The sequence below is a fragment of the Petromyzon marinus genome, chromosome 60, assembly GCF_048934315.1.
Source record: "Petromyzon marinus isolate PM22_M1 ecotype Great Lakes invasive population chromosome 60, UKy_Petmar_22M1.pri1.0, whole genome shotgun sequence".
NCBI classification, from domain to species: domain Eukaryota; kingdom Metazoa; phylum Chordata; class Hyperoartia; order Petromyzontiformes; family Petromyzontidae; genus Petromyzon; species Petromyzon marinus.
This window is the reverse complement of record NC_133726.1, coordinates 276,904-298,239: the sequence shown is the minus strand read 5'-3', so window position 1 is coordinate 298,239 and position 21,336 is coordinate 276,904. Positions and strand designations below refer to the sequence as shown.

Here is a 21,336-nt window from a genome sequence, read left to right as displayed (position 1 = left end):
AGAGACTCACATAGAGACCCGTAGACACAAATAGAGACCTAGACACTCACATAGAGACCCATAGACACATATAGAGACTTAGACACTCACATAGAGACCCATAGACACAAAAATAGACTTAGAGACTCACATAGAGACCCATAGACACAAAAATAGACTTAGAGACTCACATAGAGACTCATAGACACAAATAGAGACCTAGAGACTTACATAGAGACTCATACACGCAAATAGAGACCTAGAGACTCACATAGAGACCCATAGACACAAATAGCGACCTAGACACTCACATACAGACCCATAGACACAAATAGAGACTTAGACACTCACATAGAGACCCATAGACACAATTAGAGACCTAGACACTCACAAAGAGATCCATAGACACAAATAGAGACCTAGAGACTCACATAGATACTCATAGACACAAATAGAGACCTAGAGACTCACATAGAGACCCATAGACGCAAATAGAGACCTAGAGACTCACATAGAGACCCATAGACAAAAATACAGACCTAGAGACTCACATAGAGACCAATAGACACAAATCGAGACCAAGGCACTCACATAGAGACCCATAGACACAAATAGAGACTTAGACACTCACATAGACACCCATAGACACAAATAGAGACTTAGACACTCACATAGAGACCCATAGACACAAATTAAGACTTAGAGACTCACATAGAGACCCATAGACACAAATAGAGACCTAGACACTCACACAGAGACCCATAGACACAAATAGAGACCTAGAGACTCACATAGATACTCATAGACACAAATAGAGACCTAGAGACTCACATAGAAACTCATAGACTCAAATAGAGACCTAGACACTCACATAGAGACCCATAGACACAAATAGAGACTTAGACACTCACATAGAGACCCATAGACACAAATTAAGACTTAGAGACTCACGTAGAGACCCATAGACACAAATAGAGGTCTAGACACTCACACAGAGACCCATAGACACAAATAGAGACCTAGAGACTCACATAGATACTCATAGACACAAATAGAGACCTAGAGACTCAAATAGAAACTCATAGACTCAAATAGAGACCTAGACACTCACATAGAGACTCATACACACAAATAGAGACCTAGAGACGCACATAGAGACCCATAGACACAAATAGAGACCTAGATACTCATATAGAGACCCATAGACACAAATAGAGACCTAGACACTCACATAGAGACTCATAGACACAAATAGAGACCTAGACACTCACAAAGAGACCCAAAGACACAAATGGAGATGTAGAGACTCACGTAGAGACCCATAGACACAAATAGAGACTTATACACTCACATAGAGACTCATAAATAAAAATAGAGACCTAGACACTCACATAGAGACCCATAGACACAAAATAGACTTAAAGACTCACATAGAGACTCATAGACACAAATAGAGACCTAGAGACTCACATAGAGACTCATACACGCAAATAGAGACCTAGAGACTCACATAGAGACCCATAGACACAAATAGCGACCTAGACACTCACATAGAGACCCATAGACACAAATAGACACCTAGAGACTCACATAGAGACCCATAGACACAAATGGAGACCTAGACACTCACATAGAGACCCATAGACACAAATAGAGACTTAGACACTAACATAGAGACCCATAGACACAATTAGAGACCTAGACACTCACAAAGAGACCCATAGACACAAATAGAGACCTAGAGACTCACATAGATACTCATAGACACAAATAGAGACCTAGAGACTCACATAGAGACCCATAGACACAAATAGAGACTTAGACACTCACATAGAGACCCATAGACACATATAGAGACCTAGACAATCACATAGTGACCCATAGACACAAATAGAGGCCTAGACACTCACATAGAGACCTATAGACACAAATACAGACCTAGACACTCACATAGAGACCCATAGACACAAATAGAGACCTAGAGACTCACATAGATACTCATAGACACAAATAGAGACCTAGAGACTCACATAGAAACTCATAGACTCAAATAGAGACCTAGACACTCACATAGAGACCCATAGACACAAATAGAGACTTAGACACTCACATAGAGACCCATAGACACAAATTAAGACTTAGAGACTCACGTAGAGACCCATAGACACAAATAGAGACCTAGACACTCACACAGAGACCCATAGACACAAATAGAGACCTAGAGACTCACATAGATACTCATAGACACAAATAGAGACCTAGAGACTCACATGAGACCCATAGACACAAATAGAGACTTTTTACACTCACTTAAAAACCCATAGACACAAATAGAGACTTAGACACTCACATAGAGACCCATAGACACATATAGAAACTTAGACACTCACATAGAGACCCATAGACACAAAAATAGACTTAGAGACTCACATAGAGACTCATAGACACAAATAGAGACCTAGAGACTTACATAGAGACTCATACACGCAAATAGAGACCTAGAGACTCACATAGAGACCCATAGACACAAATAGCGACCTAGACACTCACATAGAGACCCATAGACACAAATAGAGACATAGAGACTCACATAGAGATCCATAGACACAAATAGAGACCTAGACACTCACATAGAGACCCATAGACACAAATAGAGACTTAGACACTCACATAGAGACCCATAGACACAATTAGAGACCTAGACACTCACAAAGAGACCCATAGACACAAATAGAGACCTAGAGACTCACATAGATACTCATAGACACAAATAGAGACCTAGAGACTCACATAGAGACCCATAGACACAAATAGAGACTTAGACACTCACATAGAGACCCATAGACACATATAGAGACCTAGACAATCACATAGAGACCCATAGACACAAATAGAGGCCTAGACGCTCACATAGAGACCTATAGACACAAATACAGACCTAGACACTCACATAGAGACCCATAGACACAAATAGAGACCTAGAGACTCACATAGAAACTCATAGACTCAAATAGAGACCTAGACACTCACATAGAGACCCATAGACACAAATAAAGACTTAGACACTCACATAGAGACCCATAGACACAAATTAAGACTTAGAGACTCACATAGAGACCCATAGACACAAATAGAGACCTAGACACTCACACAGAGACCCATAGACACAAATAGAGACCTAGAGACTCACATAGATACTCATAGACACAAATAGAGACCTAGAGACTCACATAGAAACTCATAGACTCAAATAGAGACCTAGACACTCACATAGAGACCCATAGACACAAATAGAGACTTAGACACGCACATAGAGACCCATAGACACAAATTAAGACTTAGAGACTCACGTAGAGACCCATAGACACAAATAGAGACCTAGACACTCACACAGAGACCCATAGACACAAATAGAGACCTAGAGACTCACATAGATACTCATAGACACAAATAGAGACCTAGAGACTCACATGAGACCCATAGACACAAATAGAGACTTAGACACTCACTTAGAAACCCATAGACACAAATAGAGACTTAGACACTCACATAGAGACCCATAGACACATATAGAGACTTAGACACTCACATAGAGACCCATAGACACATATAGAGACTTAGACACTCACATAGAGACCCATAGACACAAATAGAGACCTATACACTCAGATAGAGACCCATAGACACAAATAGAGACCTAGACACTCACAGAAAGACCCATAGACACAAATAGAGACCTAGACACTCACACAGAGACCCATAGACACAAATAGAGTCCTTAACACTCACATAGAGACTCATAGACACAATTGGTGACCTAGACACTTACACAGAGACCCATACTCACAAATAGAGACCTAGAGACTCACATAGAGACCCATAGACGCAAATAGAGACCTAGAGACTCTCATAGAGACACATAGACAAAAATACAGACCTAGAGACTCACATAGAGACTAATAGACACAAATCGAGACCTAGACACTCACATAGAGACCCATAGACACAAATAGAGACTTAGACACTCACATAGAGACCCATAGACACAAATAGAGACCTAGACACTCACATAGAGACTCATAGACACAAATAGAGACCTAGACACTCACACAGACCCATAGACACAAATAGAGACCTAGAGACTCACATAGAGATCCATAGACACAAATAGACACCTAGACACTCACACAGAGACCCATAGACACAAATACAGACCTAGAGACTCACATAGAGACCCATAGACACAAATAGAGACCTAGAGACTCACATAGAGACCCATAGACACATATAGAGACTTAGACTCTCACATAGAGACCCATAGACACAAATAGAGACCTATACACTCACATAGAGACCCATAGACACAAATAGAGACCTAGACACTCACAGAGAGACCCATAGACACAAATAGAGACCTAGACACTCACACAGAGACCCATAGACACAAATAGAGTCCTAAACACTCACATAGAGACTCATAGACACAAATGGTGACCTAGACACTTACACAGAGACCCATACTCACAAATAGAGACCTAGAGACTCACATAGAGACCCATAGACGCAAATAGAGACCTAGAGACTCACATAGAGACCCATAGACAAAAATACAGACCTAGAGACTCACATAGAGACCAATAGACACAAATCTAGACCTAGACACTCACATAGAGACCCATATACACAAATAGAGACTTAGACACTCACATAGAGACCCATAGACATAAATAGAGACCTAGACACTCACATAGAGACTCATAGACACAAATAGAGACCTAGACACTCACACAGACCCATAGACACAAATAGAGACCTAGACACTCACATAGAGACCCATATATACAAATAGAGACCTAGAGACTCACATAGAGACTCATAGACACAGTTAGAGACCTAGACACTCACATAGAGACCCATAGACACAAATAGAGACCTAGAGACTCGCATAGAGACCCATAGACACAAATAGAGACCTAGAGACTCACATAGAGACTCATAGACACAAATAGAGACCTAGACACTCACACAGAGACCCATAGACACAAATAGAGACCTAGAGACACATAGAGACCCATAGACAAAGAGAGGCTCACAGACATGGACCCACCCGTTGTTATTGTCCTCACTGCGTGGATGGATGCGGGGGTGTGGCGTTGGGGAGTCGAGCCTCCTGCGTGGCGCGCCGCGAGGGTGCAGTGTGGGCGGCTGATGCGACACGGGCGAAGGCCTCGGAGTGGGGCCCGGGGAGGGGCTTTGAGAGGGGGGGGGTTTGTCGATGTCCACGTCCCAGGGTGGAGGGGCTGGGTTCGCGAGGGAACGGGCGGGGGGGGGGATCATAAAAATCAGTGTTGCTCCCATCATCACCAGCATTGTGATCATCATCGGCTTTGCTCAATCCACTGCTGGCTGGATGAAGGCGTCCCCAAGCCGCCATCAACCTCCCGCTGAGCTCCGGTATGAAGATCCACGAAGGTTGATCTCAGTATCATCATCATCGCTCCATCTCCACCATGGACCGTCCTATCTCTGTCGCGTTCCAGCCTTTGGCTGCCTCTCCGTTCTCAGTCTCGACCGCCGATTCATCGTCGTCCCTTCCGGCCGTGACGCACCCAGCCCGAGCCGCACGCTCCTCCTCACTTCACCCGTGGCATCTCGCTCCACGCGTTGTTGCGTGCAGGCGAGGCCACGTGGCGGGAGGGGGGTTTTCATCCCGTGGCTCTTGTCGTTCACCCCTCCACCACCCGACACAGATTGATTGTCACGCTTATACGGGAGGGATTCAGAGTGTAGGTTTCCACATGAAAGTCACGTGATTTACGGGAGGCTTCGACTGGTTTCGACAAAAGGGAGATGCACAAGAGGTTTGTTGCCTCAAATAAACTCCTATAGCTGGCCTGGGGAACCTGGCAGGCGGCCACGCATCGGCACACGCGCGCCACGGCGTCAGCCAACAGCATCGCGAGTGCGGCGCGCGGGACGCCCCGAGTCACTGCATCCACCCACTGCGCGCATTTCCTCGGGAAAGTGTTCACGGAGGAGCCTCGATCCAGGAGGGTCCTGCCAAGATTTCGCTCATCGGGGGCATGGGGGGGGGTATGGGGGGGGGGTGACGACTGCTATGCAGATTCCGACCGAGTAAATCGGCGATTGTCATTTTTTTTAAATTTGGGCAAAATGTGTACCGTGACCGGAGGAGAGATCGCTCCCACTGACAGGGCGTGTGAGTGTGCGCGGCGCGCTAGTGGAGCAGCGCTGCAGGTGGCTCGCGGTGGCTATGCTGCACGTGGCTGCCTGTCCTTCAGGGCTGTAGGGGAGGGAGGGCTGGTGGATCACCGCACACACAGATGTTGCGTCGAAGAGCAGCCGAACCCTGGCTCGCCAGCAAATGGCGGTATAGCAAAGTGTGGACTAACCTCCATCTGTCCCTTCTGTACGGGACAGAGCGTTGCCCCCTCGCTCGTACCCGTGGGTTTTCTCCGGGTGCTCCGGTTTCCTCACACGCGCATTAACGCTCACGAAGTGTCTGAAGGAACATGTGGAATTGGACCCCCCTGGTCACCATTTTCATCTCTGCAGTTGCTCACCTCATGGGGAATCATATAATCGCTTCTCAGCATCTACTCTGGTGATGTTCAACTTCACATATCCTACCGTCAGTTATTCCTGGTCTTACCGCCTGCTCTCTCTCTCTGTCCAACATTGGTTCTGGAAAAAAATACCTGCTGTTGAATGCATCTCAACCAACCCCACCGCCTTTGCTCCTAAACCAACTCCACCGGCTTCGTTCCACCTCGCAACCTTACAGAGCACCATAGACTCGCACAGAGACCCATAGACTCGCACAGAGATCCATAGACTCGCACATAGACCCATAGACTCACACAGAGCTCCATAGACTCGCACAGAGACCCATAGACTCACACAGAGCACCATAGACTCGCACATAGACTCATAGACTCGCACATAGACCCATAGACTCACACAGAGATCCATAGACTCACACAGAGGCCCACAGACTCACGCGGAGACAGACCCACAGATTCACGCGGAGACAAACCCACAGACTCACGCGGAGACAGACCCACAGACTCACGCGGAGACAGACCCACAGATTCACGCGGAGACAGACCCACAGACTCACGCGGAGATAGACCCACAGATTCACGCGGAGACAGACCCACAGACTCACGCGGAGACAGACCCACAGACTCACGCGGAGACAGACCCACAGACTCACGCGGAGACAAACCCACAGACTCACGCAAAGACAGACCCACAGACTCACGCGGAGACAGACCCACAGACTCACGCGGAGACAGACCCAGAGACTCACGCGCAGACAGACCCACAGACTCACGCGGAGAGAGACCCACAGATTCACGCGGAGACAGACCCACAGACTCACGCGGAGACCGACCCACAGACTCACGCGGAGACAGACCACAGACTCACGCGGAGACAAACCCACAGACTCACGCAGAGACAGACCCACAGACTCACGCGGAGACAACCCCACAGACTCACGCAGAGACAGACCCACAGACTCACGCGGAGACAAACTTACAGACTCACGCAGAGACAGACCCACAGACTCACGCGGAGACAAACCCACAGACTCAGGCGGAGACAGACCCACAGACTCACGCGGAGCAGGACCCACAGACTCACGCGGAGACAGACCCAGAGACTCACGCGCAGACAGACCCACAGACTCACGCGGAGAGAGGCCCACAGACTCACGAGGAGACAGACCCACAGACTCACGCGGAGACAGACCCACAGACTCACGTGGAGACAGACCCACAGACGCAGGCAGAGACAACCACAGACTCACGCAGAGACAGACCCACAGACTCAGGCGGAGACAGACCCACAGACTCACGCGGAGACAGACTGACTTCAGAGGCCCCACAGTTCGTGTGCCCTATGAGACGCGCTGCTATGAGACGCGCTAATATGAGCCGCGCCGTGCGTCGAGTCGCTCACTTGGCTGCTGGAGGCGCGAGGCGAGGCGCCTGAAGAAGGCGGAGCACGCGCGGCGGAACGAGCGCCGGGGCCCCGCGCCGCCGCGCCGCCCGTGGCCGCCGCTCCCCACGTTGTCCATCGGCAGCACCGCCTCGCACCCCCCACGCCCCCCCCGCGCGCCTCCTCGATCTCTCGACCCTCTCGACTCTGCAGCGGCGGCGGCGGAGAGACCCGGGTGTGTTCACGGGAGGGGGCGGAGATAGGGGGGGGGGGTGAGGGGCAACGAGGCTGTATTTCGGTGAAAAAGAAAATTATTGGTGGATTGGTGAGAGAGTGGATGGAAAGGGACCGAGAGATCCCAGGGAAATTGAGAGAGTGTTGGGTGTAGACGGGTACAAACGAATGGATGGATGGAAATGGGTAGAGATGGATGCGAGTGCTGGACGGAGGGAGCCAATGGAGAGAGAGCGAGTGGTTGAGAGTCCTGGAGGGATGGATGGAGAGGGGTGGATGGAGGAGCGGGAGGGAGGGTGGGGGACGAGTGGGGAGAGAGGTGGATGCAGCGGATGGGGGAGGCAGTGGCTGGAAAGGGGTTGAAACAGGAGGTGGATGGTGCGAGGTGGATGGAGGTAGAGAGAGAGTCCTTGGGTGGATGTGGAGAATCTGGGAGGCAGGCGGGGGCCGTGGAGGAGGAAGCGAACTCTCGGCTGGAGGCAGCGATAGGGCGGCGCGCATTGCCCAGCTCGGCGCGGTCTCCGCTATCGGAACTCCATCTCGGAAAATGGTACGGAGCGACGACCGCACACGGGTACAGTGGCAGTTCCACGGGCCCTGAGCCTCGAGCCACCTACGGGCGCCGAGCTCCACCGTGGTGACACCTTGCTCCACCGTGGAGACAGCTTGCTCCACCGTGGAGACATTTGCTCCACCGTGGTGACACCTTGCTCCACCGTGGAGACAGCTTGCTCCACCGTGGAGACACCTTGCTCCACCGTGGAGACATCTTGCTACATTTTAGAGACGTTTCTCCACTATAGACATTGCTACAACGTGGAGATAACTTGCTCCATTCTAGATTTTTCTCTATCGTGGAGACGCATTGAGTCGCCTTAGTTGATCTATGTGGAGGATCTGGAGCCGAGGGGGTATGATATATATGAAAAAGGGAAATTTGTGAATGTGTGTCTGTTCAAAATGTTTAGCATACTTTCCGACATGCAACAAACTTGAAATTTAGCATGCGGGTAGCTTCCAGACTGCACGCAATGCAAAAAGTATAAAAATTGACTTTTGTATTTTTTTTGGGGGGGGGGGGGGGGGAGGCGCAATAATGGATATATTTTGCACAGCAAATGAGTGGTGACATCACATCTGCGATGTCACCCGCATGCGGCAGCGTCACGCATCCCCCCCCACCCTCCGCGTAGGCCGTGTATCCCGCACAAATGCGGGGGGGGGGGGGGGGTAAATAATGGATATAATATACCAGGACTAAACTATTAATTTCCGTGCGAAGAACGGGTACACCTGCTAGTAATTTATCATGGGCAGCGCGTCCGTCGCTCATTGCAGAAGTCCGCAGTTCGATTTCACCAGGCGACCCCGGTCAATACTCACAGTGCGGTATGAACCATGATCCTACTACGCGCCGTCTAACCCACTCAGGGTGGAGGTAACATATCCCGTGACGTCACTATAAAACGTGGAGGTCACTGTGTGCCGCCGTCACGTTCCAACGTTTCGCCAAATTCTAAAAAAATATATCCACAAATGGCTCCACTGGGATCACGCGCACACAGCAGCAATCATTGCCCCCCCTCCCCCCCCCCCCCACTGGCAGACGAGTGCCCACTCACAGGCCACGTTCTGAGTCGCCCTATGCGCCGCGCAGGGGCAGCTGCCGCTGGCGGTACCCCCGAGGCTTGACGAGATATAAATCATCGTCCCTCCCTACTAGCAGACTCATGCATACAGGTAGGGACATCTGCCGCTGGGGTTACCCCCTAGGCGAGACCACACAGCAGCAATCATTAACCCCCTACTAAATGGCAGCTCGCAGGGCCAGGTGCCGCTGTGCAGCACAGAGACAGCTGCCACTGGGGGTGCCCCCTTTCACGTGTGTTGAGATGAGACGTAACGATGAAGTCGCGTGAGAATTGCTCCGAGTCGCCCTGGCGTGGAGCAGAAGCGTCCATCACCTCGCGCCCCTTGTTACCACCACCACCACCACCGTGCATCACACAAGGAAGTGCAATGCACTGGGTTAGTGGGTCTAGGGAGAAATCCACCCCTACACTTATATAAAAGATAAAGATATCCCGTATAGCCTCAACCAGACTGTTGGGGTAAGTGCTGTTAAACAGTGGCACCTATGAAGGACGGCACACCACACGTTGCGGTGAGGTGAACAGCACCACGCCCGGCCGCCTTTGTTTCCAAAGTGCCGATGTTTGTACTGTACACCGCACCAGGTACAAGTGTTTAAGGCTGAGCTGACCTAAGGGAGGTCCGGGACCGATCCAGATAATCGTCACTGGCTCGTAGCACAGCGCGCCACCGGCTCCATACATTCCCACACACCACGGCACGCTCCGTTTCGCCGTATCATTCGGGTCCACTCATAATCGTCACATCCCGCGACTGCGTGACGCCACCGACACCCGCACGCACTCGCCTTGGCCGAGCCCACAACACCTGCAAGTCTCTCGTTCACCCGCGGTCAGTCGCGTCCTTATCACTCCTCTATCGCTCGTGCCATGGTGACTGTTCGCGTCAACTTTATACGCCGATTCCTGCCCCCATGTTGAGGGCTCAGGCTACCAGACGTCTCATGTCATCCACCCACCTCACACTCGCAATTAGTCTCTCACCCATCCACTCACCCTCACACTCACGCCCTCACCCACACATCTAACTCACTCCATCACCCACTTATTCACACTTTCAGTCTCTCACCCACCCACTCGCTCACCACTGCCACTCCCCTCCCACCGTCGCCCGTTTGCGCCTAAGATCTTACAAGAATAACCTTGCTCAATTTAAAGATGCAGCGTTGCGCTCTCATCTATTACTTTAATGGTGCTATTTATTGTTGACCGCTAGACGTGTTGGGCCTGTGCTCAGCAGCTAATTTAACGGCATTCGGAAACCAGCAGCACCTGGGCTTCATTTAGTCCAGTCTTTGTGCCGCCGGTCGACTGGACTAGGAGGCAACAGTTAGGGGTATACTGGATGTGGTGTGCCGGTTACATAAGTATTATCTGGGTCCCTGAACTGGACTGATTTAGCCTGATCCGACCAACTAGGGAGTTGCCACAGCGATGGAGTGGTCAGTGTCACACTGGACTTGAGATCCAGAGGTCACCGGTTCTATTCCAACTCCCTGTGCGGCAGGTAAACCCCTTCACCCTCCGGCCACCCCCACCTCCCCCTGTGAAAAACTGGCAAGGTGGTACAGCTGTGGCGAGTGACGCAGTTGCATACAACTTATGAGAAAACAGTTTAACATTTTATTGTTTAATGCAACTTATGAGGAAACAGTTGAACATTTTATTGTTTAATAACACAATTCACCCGGCTCAGAATGCTCTGTTTGGACGCGTCCCGGGTCTACAAAACACACAGTGCCTAAGGGTCATGTGACCTCTGTCCATGATCTGATTGGCGGTTGCCAACCCAGTTTGGGCGCAGGTCCAGTTCAGCTCAGTTCGACGGCCCAGAGTCAGGTCCGAGCTGCTGCTCTGGGTAAGGTGAGTCAAGCTCAGCTTCGGCTGGGTCCGGTCTGGTTCGGGTTGGGATGGTTCCAGTCCAGGTTGGAATGGGCCCGGGTTGGGATGGGTCCGGTCCGGGTTTGGCTGGATCCAGTCCAGGTTGGGATCGGTCCGGTCCGGGTTGGGATGAGTCTGGTCCGGGTTTGGCTCGGTCTGGTCCGGGTTTGGATTTGTCCAGTCTGGTCCACGTTGGAATGGATCCGGTCCAGGTTGGGATGAGTCCGGTCTGGGTTTGGCTGGATCCGGATTGGTCTGGGTCTAGTCCGGGTGGGGCTGGATTGCGTCGGTCTGTGCCGTGCGGGCTCACGCGCTGGCCGACCGTGGCAAGGACTGGGAGTCGCTGACATGCAGTTTCTGTCTGCGACGACGACGGAGTGAGTGAAGGAGAGATGATGTCACCGCCCGTGAGACGCACGACATAAAACCCAACGCTGAAGGGAGAACAGCAGTGACGTGGGGAGTGCGCAACTGAACTGCGCTGAGCCAGCACAGCTCAGCAGACAGCCAGGCCGTTTTTCCACTGCAGAAGGCGAGCTGAGCTGTTGCCGGCACACACGATGTGTGAATTCAAGCGGCGCGGAGGTGACCGCGGCGCCTTCATAGTGTACCGAGTGACGTCACACACAATGCATCGTTAGCCCCTCCCCTGGCCCTGCTGGGCCCCGAACCAGATTCAGATGTCTTCCTGAGGGGCCAGCAGTGTATCATGACGATTTGGTTTTGGCTCAACTCGGCAAATAGCCGGTGGAAAACCACCACAGGGAGAACATAGAGTTTGCATGTTCTCCCCGTGGTGGTGTGGATTTTTCTCTGGGTCCTCCGGTTTTTCCCTACACATTTATAAACATGCGTTTAGAGTATTTGACTGCTATACATTTCCACATGATAAGACACTTTTTTGAGCGATCATTTGTGGCCAGGTCGCTTCTGAAAAAGAGCTATATAAGCTCAGTGGGCCTTACCTGGTAATTTTTTTTTTTTTTTAACGAGAGACCTGCGCTAGCTCGGCTCGGCACTGGAGAAGGGGGTGACGGGGGTGCGAGAGAATAGTTCTAGGGGCTGGTGGGCTCAAGTTTGTTCAGGGTAGGGCTAGTGTTCCAGGATCGTGGACTATATAAGCACGCTCTTCACCTCTCACCGAGCCGAAGTTATAACTAATGAGAAGTCGCCCCCCACTGGTGACTCTGGGAACGGCAGGCGCAGCGACACTGGCGTGTGCCGGCGTCACAGACCAAACAAAACCTAAATTTTGATTTAAAGCTTTCGTGACTGCAGTAATTCATATTCTTAGCTCTTTCGGTAAAGTCACGTTGAAGGGAAACAATAAAATAATAAAATATATATAAAACAATAAAAATTCTCACGACGTTTCGACCATAACACAAACGGTCGTCATCAGGTGTGTCGGTCTGCATCAATTTATTTATTTTCGAGCGGCGCGTTTATTTATTTATTAAAAACGCCAGCGCCACGCCCAGCGATTTGGCAGTTTATTTAGAAGGACTAGTCCATCTATGTTCTGAAAAGAGGGGGGAGACGAAAAATTAATGTATGCTGTCTGAAAGCCACTGTAAGCGTGAACAATCAATTAAGACCTGAAATGGTTTATCAAATCTTTCCAATGATTGCTAAGCCAGAATCCATCTTCTCGGTTGAAATTGTCTCTGTGCTTGTATATGTGGATAGCCTCATGAACGAATCTCTCATGGTAGCCAGATGGCTTACAAAGAACCTCTGTCTTGGAAAAGTCAATGTTATGTGAGCCTACTGAATTATAACAATGATCTGCCACGGCCGAGGTGTAGGTCCTACCGTGTTTAAGGTCTGCTTTGTGTTCACGAATGCGGTCCGAGACATGGCGTTTGGTTTCTCCAATGTAACTAAACGCCATGTCTCGGACCGCATTCGTGAACACAAAGCAGACCTTAAACACGGTAGGACCTACACCTCGGCCGTGGCAGATCATTGTTATAATTCAGTAGGCTCACATGACATTGACTTTTCCAAGACAGAGGTTCTTTGTAAGCCATCTGGCTACCATGAGAGATTCGTTCATGAGGCTATCCACATATACAAGCACAGAGACAATTTCAACCGAGAAGATGGATTCTGGCTTAGCAATCATTGGAAAGATTTGATAAACCATTTCAGGTCTTAATTGATTGTTCACGCTTACAGTGGCTTTCAGACAGCATACATTAATTTTTCGTCTCCCCCCTCTTTTCAGAACATAGATGGACTAGTTCTTCTAAATAAACTGCCAAATCGCTGCGCGTGCCGCTGACGTTTGTAATAAATAAATAAATGCACCGTTCAAAAATAAATAAATTAATGTGAACCGACACACCTGATGACGACCGTTTGTGTTATGGTCGAAACGTCGTGAGAATTTTTATTGTTTTATATATATTTTATTATTTTATTGTTTCCCTTCAACGTGACTTTACCAAAAGAGCTAAGATTATGAATACAAACAAAACCTATAAACTCATAGGGGGTGGGCACTTTCCCACCAGCGGAACCACGCCGATAGCGCACCGCTTCCTGCGCAGTGTGCCCCGCGTGGATAACTGCGGGGCACCACGGTGGCAGAGATGTTAACTCCATCGCCTGGTATACAGGTGGTCGTGGGTTCGATCCCGACCCTGATGCCTGCTGTATATTTGGAGTTTTATCTGGGTTCTTAGGTTTTTCCCTCCACATTTAGAATCAACGTGCATTTAAAGTATTTAGCTGCTATACATTTCCACGCGCGAAGCCACTTTGTTGAGCTTCTGAAAAAAGAGCTTCTGAAAAAAGAGCTATATAGCTCATTGGACCTTACCTGGTAAAACAAAAAGTGTAGTTTTTAATTTAGATGAGGATACATTGAAGAGCTGAGCTCCTCCAGCTGTAAGACACAGACAGACAGAGACACAGACGGACTTTGTTTAAAAACCAACATGAGAGCTCGGCTACGGTAGGCAAGACCTGGGTGTCAGTTGCTGAGCTCAGGGCTCAAAGGGCCAAAAACGTCAAGTGATCAGTAACAAACGGCACCATAAAAGTTGTATTCGATAAGCAAGTAACATGTTTCTTGAATTGAACGTCGGTTATGGGGAAGAAGAGACGATGACGACTGGAGGAGGGAATTCCCGAGTGGAGCAGTGCGAGGGAAGAAGCAGAAAGACAAATGAGGTGACCTGCAGTGTGGTCAGTGAGTGGGTGGGTGAGTGAGTGAGTGGGTGGGTGAGTGGGTGGGTGAGTGGGTGGGTGAGTAAGTGAGTGGGTGAGTGAGTGGGTGAGTGAGTGGGTGGGTTGTGTGAATGGATGGGTGAGTGAGTGGTGTGTTGTTGTGACCTGCAGTGTGGTCAGTGAGTGGGTGGGTGAGTGAGTGGGTGGGTTGAGTGAATGGGTGGGTGAGTGAGTGGTGTGTTGTGGTGACCTGCAGTGTGGTGGTGGTTGAACACAGTATGGTGATGGATGAGATGGAACAGTCACAGTGTCTGTCAGAACGAGTCCTCAACACGGGTGGATGAGTCAACGAGTGAACTTCACGGGAACAGTAACCGTGGTGGTGGTAGTAGTGGCGACAGAAGAGTGACAAGGAGACTGACCACCGGTGAGTGAGCGCAGTGACCGGAGTGAATCAGCGAGTGCTGGATCATCCGCCACCCTGACCGCTGCTATGCCCTGAACTCTATCCGGTGGTGTCCCACCGCAGATCTGCAGTGAATAATAACACGCTATTGCTCAGCCATGTTACCGCCCACCGTCACCCCCCCCCCCCCATAACTCCGAGGCCACAACCCCTCGGCCTGGGGGCGCCCCCCCTGACTCACGCACGGCCCCCTCACGTTGGACAGCAGCTGCTCGAGGTTGCGGCTGGCCACCCCCTTGCGCGCGTCCTCTGCCATTGCCTCGCTCTCCACGTCCAGGTCAAAGTGGAGGCGCGCGAGCCTCTCCTGGAGCTCGCGCACGTGCTCCATCTGCTCGAACGAGCACTCGCTCCCTGCTCACTCGCAAACACAGAGAGAGCTAGCCGCCCTGCCGGACAGTCTTTGACGATGATTCCCGTCATTGATGGAGCTGCTCTCCTTCACGTCTCAAGAGTGCTGCATACGCACGATAAGCGACTTAATAACATAGTAATGAATATTTATACAGCGTCGTTCATGCAAAACTACATCTCACGACGCTGTGCATGACGAAAAAGCAATAAAACAAAGGATATTGCGCCTATGAAGGATGACACAGAGCACGAGAAAAAGGTGTGGCCAGCATCATTCCCAGCCACCTTTGTCTCCTCAGTGCTGATGTTTTTTGATACCGCACCAGGTACCGGGTTCAAATAATCGTCACCGACGGTGGCCGTAAGCGGGAATCAAACTTGGGTCAACTTGGGCCCCAAAGAGGCCTGTGAATCAGCGGCCGGTTTGCTCAGTATCCCAGCGACGAGAACGACCCCTCCCTGCCTCGCCCACTCCCACCCACTCCGTACCGAAGGCCTGCAGCTTGCCGCAGTGGAAGTCGTTGAGGAGGTTAACGAGGCCGCGCTCCATCTCCCGCACCTCCGACACGTCCGTCAGGAACGAGTGCTGCTGCGTGGGTCCAGCCACGGCTGTCACCGGCCCCTTGGGTGGCGCGCCGGGGGCCACGGCGCTGGCCGTGGCGGTAGCGGGCATGGGGGCGCCGGCGCGGTGGTGGGCTGTGGCGGCGGAGGTGCGGGGCTTGGCCGCTCTGCTAGAGATGGCGATGGGCACGCAGACAAGGGGGAGTTACGGTAAACTCGTGGTATGGCTAAGGGGGATGGAACAGGTGTGCGAGTTGTGTGTGTGGGGACAGGTGAGTGTGTGTGTGGGACAGGTGAGGTGTGCGTCACCCCTTAGGCTTGGCGGTGTGTACACGATGTGCAAATAGTGTGTGCATGGTGTGTGTGTGTGGAGTGTGTGTGGAGTGTGTGTATAGTGTGTGTGAATCGCGTCTGTAAATAGAGGGTGTGTATAGTGTGTTTGGAGTGTGTAGTGTATTTGTGGAGTGGTTCGTCCACTAGGGGCGTTGGGGCGCCGCCCCACCATACAGCTGGAGATATTAAATTCTTCTTCTAATAAAAATACTTCTCTAAAAAGTATTTTGTTGTGTTTACATTTTTTAAATATAATGATTCTTTCAACGTGAATTGCCAAATGAAGATAACATTTTAATACTCTTTGGTTCTATTCGGTAAAGTCACGTAGGTAAAAAATAAAATAACAAAAATCACGACGTTTCGGCCACAACACAAGTGGCCTTCATCAGGTGAAGGGACCGTGCTGTCCTCATGACAGCACGGTCCCTTCACCTGATGAAGGCCACTTGTGTTGTGGCCGAAACATCGTGATTTTTGTTATTGTATTTTTTACCTACGTGACTTTACCGAATAGAACCAAAGAGTATGGATCCTTGCAGTCACGAAAGCTTCAAATCTAGAATAACATTTTAAGTTGTTAATATTAAAAACCGCTGCAACACAGTCTGATTTGTGCCTCAGGGAGATTTTGGGGCGGCTGTGAAGGCGTCCGACTGAGAGATATCCCTTCATTCATTGCGATTAGCTTCGAATTTTAGCCACGCCGTTTGAGACCCATTCAGAGTGGTGAAAAAGGCACCCATGGCTGTAATGACTATGTCACAACGCAGGTTGCACTGTGCAAATATAGCAGGTCACGGCCTACACGCTCTAGGCTTTTGGGAGTGTCAAAAGGGTTTTGTAGTGTGGACTTGAGGGTCATGAGGACAGCATTTGGTTGTTTTGTTTCGACTTGTTTATAAAGCTTACCGTTGGTAGATGAGGTTTTTATAAATTAGAACACTATCTTTCAGAGGTCACTCACAACAGTTCCACCTAGTGGAAATGTCACGAGCCGCCACTGGTGTATCGTGTGTATAATGTGTGTGTTTAGTGTGTGTGTATAGTTTATAGTGTGTGTGTAAAGTGTGTGCATAGTGTGTGTATGTATAGTGTGTACAGTGTATCTGTGTATAGTCTGTGTGTTGTGTGTATGAAGTGTTTATACTGTAATTTTTTACTTAAAACTTTCGTGACTGCAGGAATTAATATTCTATGGTTCCGATTTAAAGCTTTCGTGACTGCAAGGATTCATCTTCTTTGGTGCTTTCGGTAAAGTCACGTAGAATGAGAATAAAATAATAAATTGATAAAATAAAATAACACAATAATATTCTCACGACGTTTCGGCCACAACACAAGCGGCCTTCATCAGGTGAGGGGACGAGACTGTCTGGAGGACAGCGCTGGAGTGAAAAAGCCACGCTCAGATCACGACCTTTAAGCTGTGTGAGAAGAAATAAAGCGCCTTGACAAAGGAATTAGCATATAATTTAGCATTGAAATGGCTGAGTGAATAGCTTGTGACTGGTCACAGAAATGGCTATGTTAAAGTTAAAGCATACACATCCGCAAAGGCACCCCTTGACAAAGGAATTAGCATAGAATTTAGCATTGAAATAGCTAAGTTAAAGTATACACATCCGCAGAGGCACCCCTTGACAAAGGAATTAGCATAGAATTTAGCATTGAAATAGCTGAGTGATTAGCTTGTAACTGGTCACAGAAATAGCTATGTTAAAGTCAGAGCATATACATTCACCGAGGCACCTAGTACAAATCAAACAGGAGAATTTAGCATTGAAATAACTAGGCGAATTTAGCATTGAAATAACTGAGTCATTAGCTTGTGACTGGTCACAGAAATGGCGATGTTGAAGTCAAGGCCTACACATTTGAGCTATTCACAGTAACTGGGTATACAATACAATATATAATGAATACTAAATAGTGAACCAATAAAAAAAACTAAAATATAAATTACCTCAATGTTATCAATAAACTCTATATTCTCCAATCAGCTAAGCTACCAATAATAAGTCGTTATATATCACAATGCTATATGGCGAAAAAAAATGGGTGGATTCTTACCCTCAACTTTAGCAACACGGATAGCTACGGGCCCCGTTCAGACGGACGAGTTCATCCATGGTCGGAACAGAGGAGGGGGAGAGAGACAGCTGCGAGGTGCTGTTATACTCCATGTTGTAAACCATACCATTAACCGTGGTGTGAGAGGTATTAAGAGTCAATGCCAGCGAAAGAGCTGCGGTCTTAGATGCCCCCCCCCTCTCTCTCTGCCCCCCTCTCTCTCTATTTAAGGCCTCAACACAGAGGCGTTGATTCTCTGTGTGCCTATGTGTGTGTCTCTCTCTTTTGATCAACCATGTTATATATGCCCATAATCTGGTAATTGCTGCTCACTCAGAGGAGGAGTTGGATGTGCTGCTGCTGAACCTGGAGTGTGCCACGAAGAGGTGGGGCCTTGCCATCAGCCCCACCAAAACTAAGCACCTGCCTGGGTATTTTGTAACATCAGATACTCCACCCCCACAACTCCAATTGGTGATGGGGCAGTTGTGAAGAGAGGAGAGTTTCCCATACCTGGGAAGTGTGCTCATAATCGGCTCCGGTTTAACAGAGGTCTCACTCCGAATCAGTCAAGCGGCATTATCTTTTCATCAGTTGCATAACGCTCTGTGGAAGCTAACTGGTCTGTCACTCCACACGAAGGTTCAGGTCTTCTCGGCCACAGTCATGCTCTCCCTTCTCTAACCTTTACGGCTGGCCTGCCCACGACCCATCCTGGGTTTAACCAGGCTGGATTGGGAGGAGCTCACAAATCCTTCAAAGATCTTGACAAAGTCCAATCGGTGCCCTCCTTCAGCAGGCAAGGCTGGATTGGCTGGGTCATGTAGCCCGCATGCCCAGTCACCGCATGCCTAAACAGCTTTTGTTCGGCCAGATAGAGGGGGCTAAATGGGCGCGGCATGGGCTAGAGAAGAGATGGAGTGATGTGGTACAAGAGGATGTGGAGCTGAGTGGACTTGCCAATGACAGTACCAGCGGTGTCAAGATCGGCCTCTGTGGATGAGGCTCGTGAAGGACACTACTGGGCAAATGGCGGCAGTCGCCCTCCAACAACAACTGAGTGCAGAGGAGTGACGCTCACAACAACGAGCGGAGTGCCGGGTGGCTAAAACACAGCAAGTTGGCACAGTAGGGGGCACAGGTGGTGCATCGGCCAGTGATCTCAATCAGTCGACCCATGGCACCTGGGTCTGCACCGTGACCTCCGGCCAACGGGCGTTCGACACTTCAGGTGGCCTCAACGAGCACATAGCTTGGCACAAGCGCTACGGAGACATCACCGCCACTTAGTGTCGAATGGCGGTTGTTATTTTATAGTGTGTGTAGTGTGTATAGTGTGTGTATTGTGAGTAAATAGTGTGAGTAGTGTGTATAGTGTGTGTGTAGTGTGTACAGTGTGTGTGTAGTGTGTACATAGTGTGTGTAGTGTGTTTAGTGTGTGTATAGTGTGTATAGTGAGTGTGTACAGTGTGTATCGTGAGTGAATGTGTATAGTGAGTGTGTATAGTGTGTATAGTGAGTGTTTGCAGTGTGTATAGTGAGTGTGTGTAGTGTGTATAGCGTGTATAGTGTGTGCAAGTGTGTATAGTGTGTGCAAGTGTGTATAGTGAGTATGTATAGTGTGTATAGTGAATGTGTAGTGTGTATAGTGAGTGTGTGTAGTGTGTATAGTGAGTGTGTGTAGTGTGTATAGTGAGTATGTATAGTGTGTATAGTGTGTGTAGTGTGTATAGTTAGTGTGTATAGTGAGTGTGTGTAGTGTGTATAGTGAGTGTGTGTAGTGTGTATAGTGAGTGTGTGTAGTGTGTATAGTGTGTATAGTGAGTGTGTGCAGTGTGTATAGTGAGTGAGTGTGTATAGTGAGTGCGTATGTATAGTGTGTGTAGTGTGTATAGTGAGTGAGTATGTATAGTGTGTGTATAGTGTGTATAGTGAGTGTGTGTAGTGTGTGTGTAGTATGTATAGTGCAGTGGTTCTTAACCTTGTTGGAGGTACCGAACCCCACCAGTTTCATATGCGCATTCACCGAACCCCTCTTTAGTGAAAAATAAAATGTGATTTTTTTCAAATTCAAGACATAGATATGTTTTTTACAGGTACACAAAATGAGCCGTGCATGAACATTACCTTGTTCAAAGAATAAAACCAACACAATGCATAAACTCACAACAAATTACATACCTGGAAATCAATGTGACTTCTGCTGTTGCCTTTGAGAGATCAGTTCAGATATGCGTGGCTTCACCTTGGCAAGTGCCACTCTCATGTCATTTTCACAGCAAAGTCTGTTCCTTTTCTTCGTTTTTATGTCCAGCATCCTCGAAAAGGATTGCTCACAAAGATATGTTGTAACAAATGGTATAAACAAATCCAGGGCTTTCTTAGCAATAACTGGATACTTGTTCATTTGTCGACACCAAAACGTTGAGAGCGTTGTTGTTCTGAAGAGTTGCTGTTGAACCTGGCTCTGCTGAATTTCAATGATTTCGTCGAGGAATTCATCATTGACATCTGCTGTTTCAACAGCAAACGTGAACGGCTGTCTCACCCATGCTGGATATGACTCTCTTGTAGGGAAATATCCGTCGAGAGACTTTGCAAGCTCATCTAAGTGCGTGGCAATTGTTTGCTTCAGTTCCGTGGATACAGAAATATCTCCGATTC

At 49.0% G+C, this 21,336-nt stretch overlaps 2 protein-coding genes across 2 annotated transcripts in view; both read right to left on the bottom strand.

Annotated features, from left to right (window-relative positions):
* The window catches only part of LOC116955535 (uncharacterized), a 32,431-nt gene extending 23,506 nt beyond the window's left edge, over positions 1–8,925 (bottom strand). Inside the window, exons 1-2 of the mRNA XM_032976667.2 lie at positions 7,966–8,925; positions 5,087–5,279 (exon numbers count right to left, since the gene is read on the bottom strand). Of these exons, the coding sequence (XP_032832558.2) occupies positions 5,087–5,279; positions 7,966–8,083 (311 nt within the window). The 5' untranslated portion in view covers positions 8,084–8,925. The remainder of the gene's footprint in view (positions 1–5,086; positions 5,280–7,965) is intronic.
* A 2,505-nt stretch (positions 8,926–11,430) lies between these two features.
* Positions 11,431–21,336, bottom strand: part of LOC116955543 (uncharacterized) — a 33,887-nt gene continuing 23,981 nt past the window's right edge. The window contains exons 3-6 of the mRNA XM_076053216.1: positions 16,195–16,436; positions 15,536–15,705; positions 14,582–14,604; positions 11,431–12,072 (exon numbers count right to left, since the gene is read on the bottom strand). Coding sequence (XP_075909331.1) covers positions 12,018–12,072; positions 14,582–14,604; positions 15,536–15,705; positions 16,195–16,436 — 490 coding nt within the window. The 3' untranslated portion in view covers positions 11,431–12,017. The remainder of the gene's footprint in view (positions 12,073–14,581; positions 14,605–15,535; positions 15,706–16,194; positions 16,437–21,336) is intronic.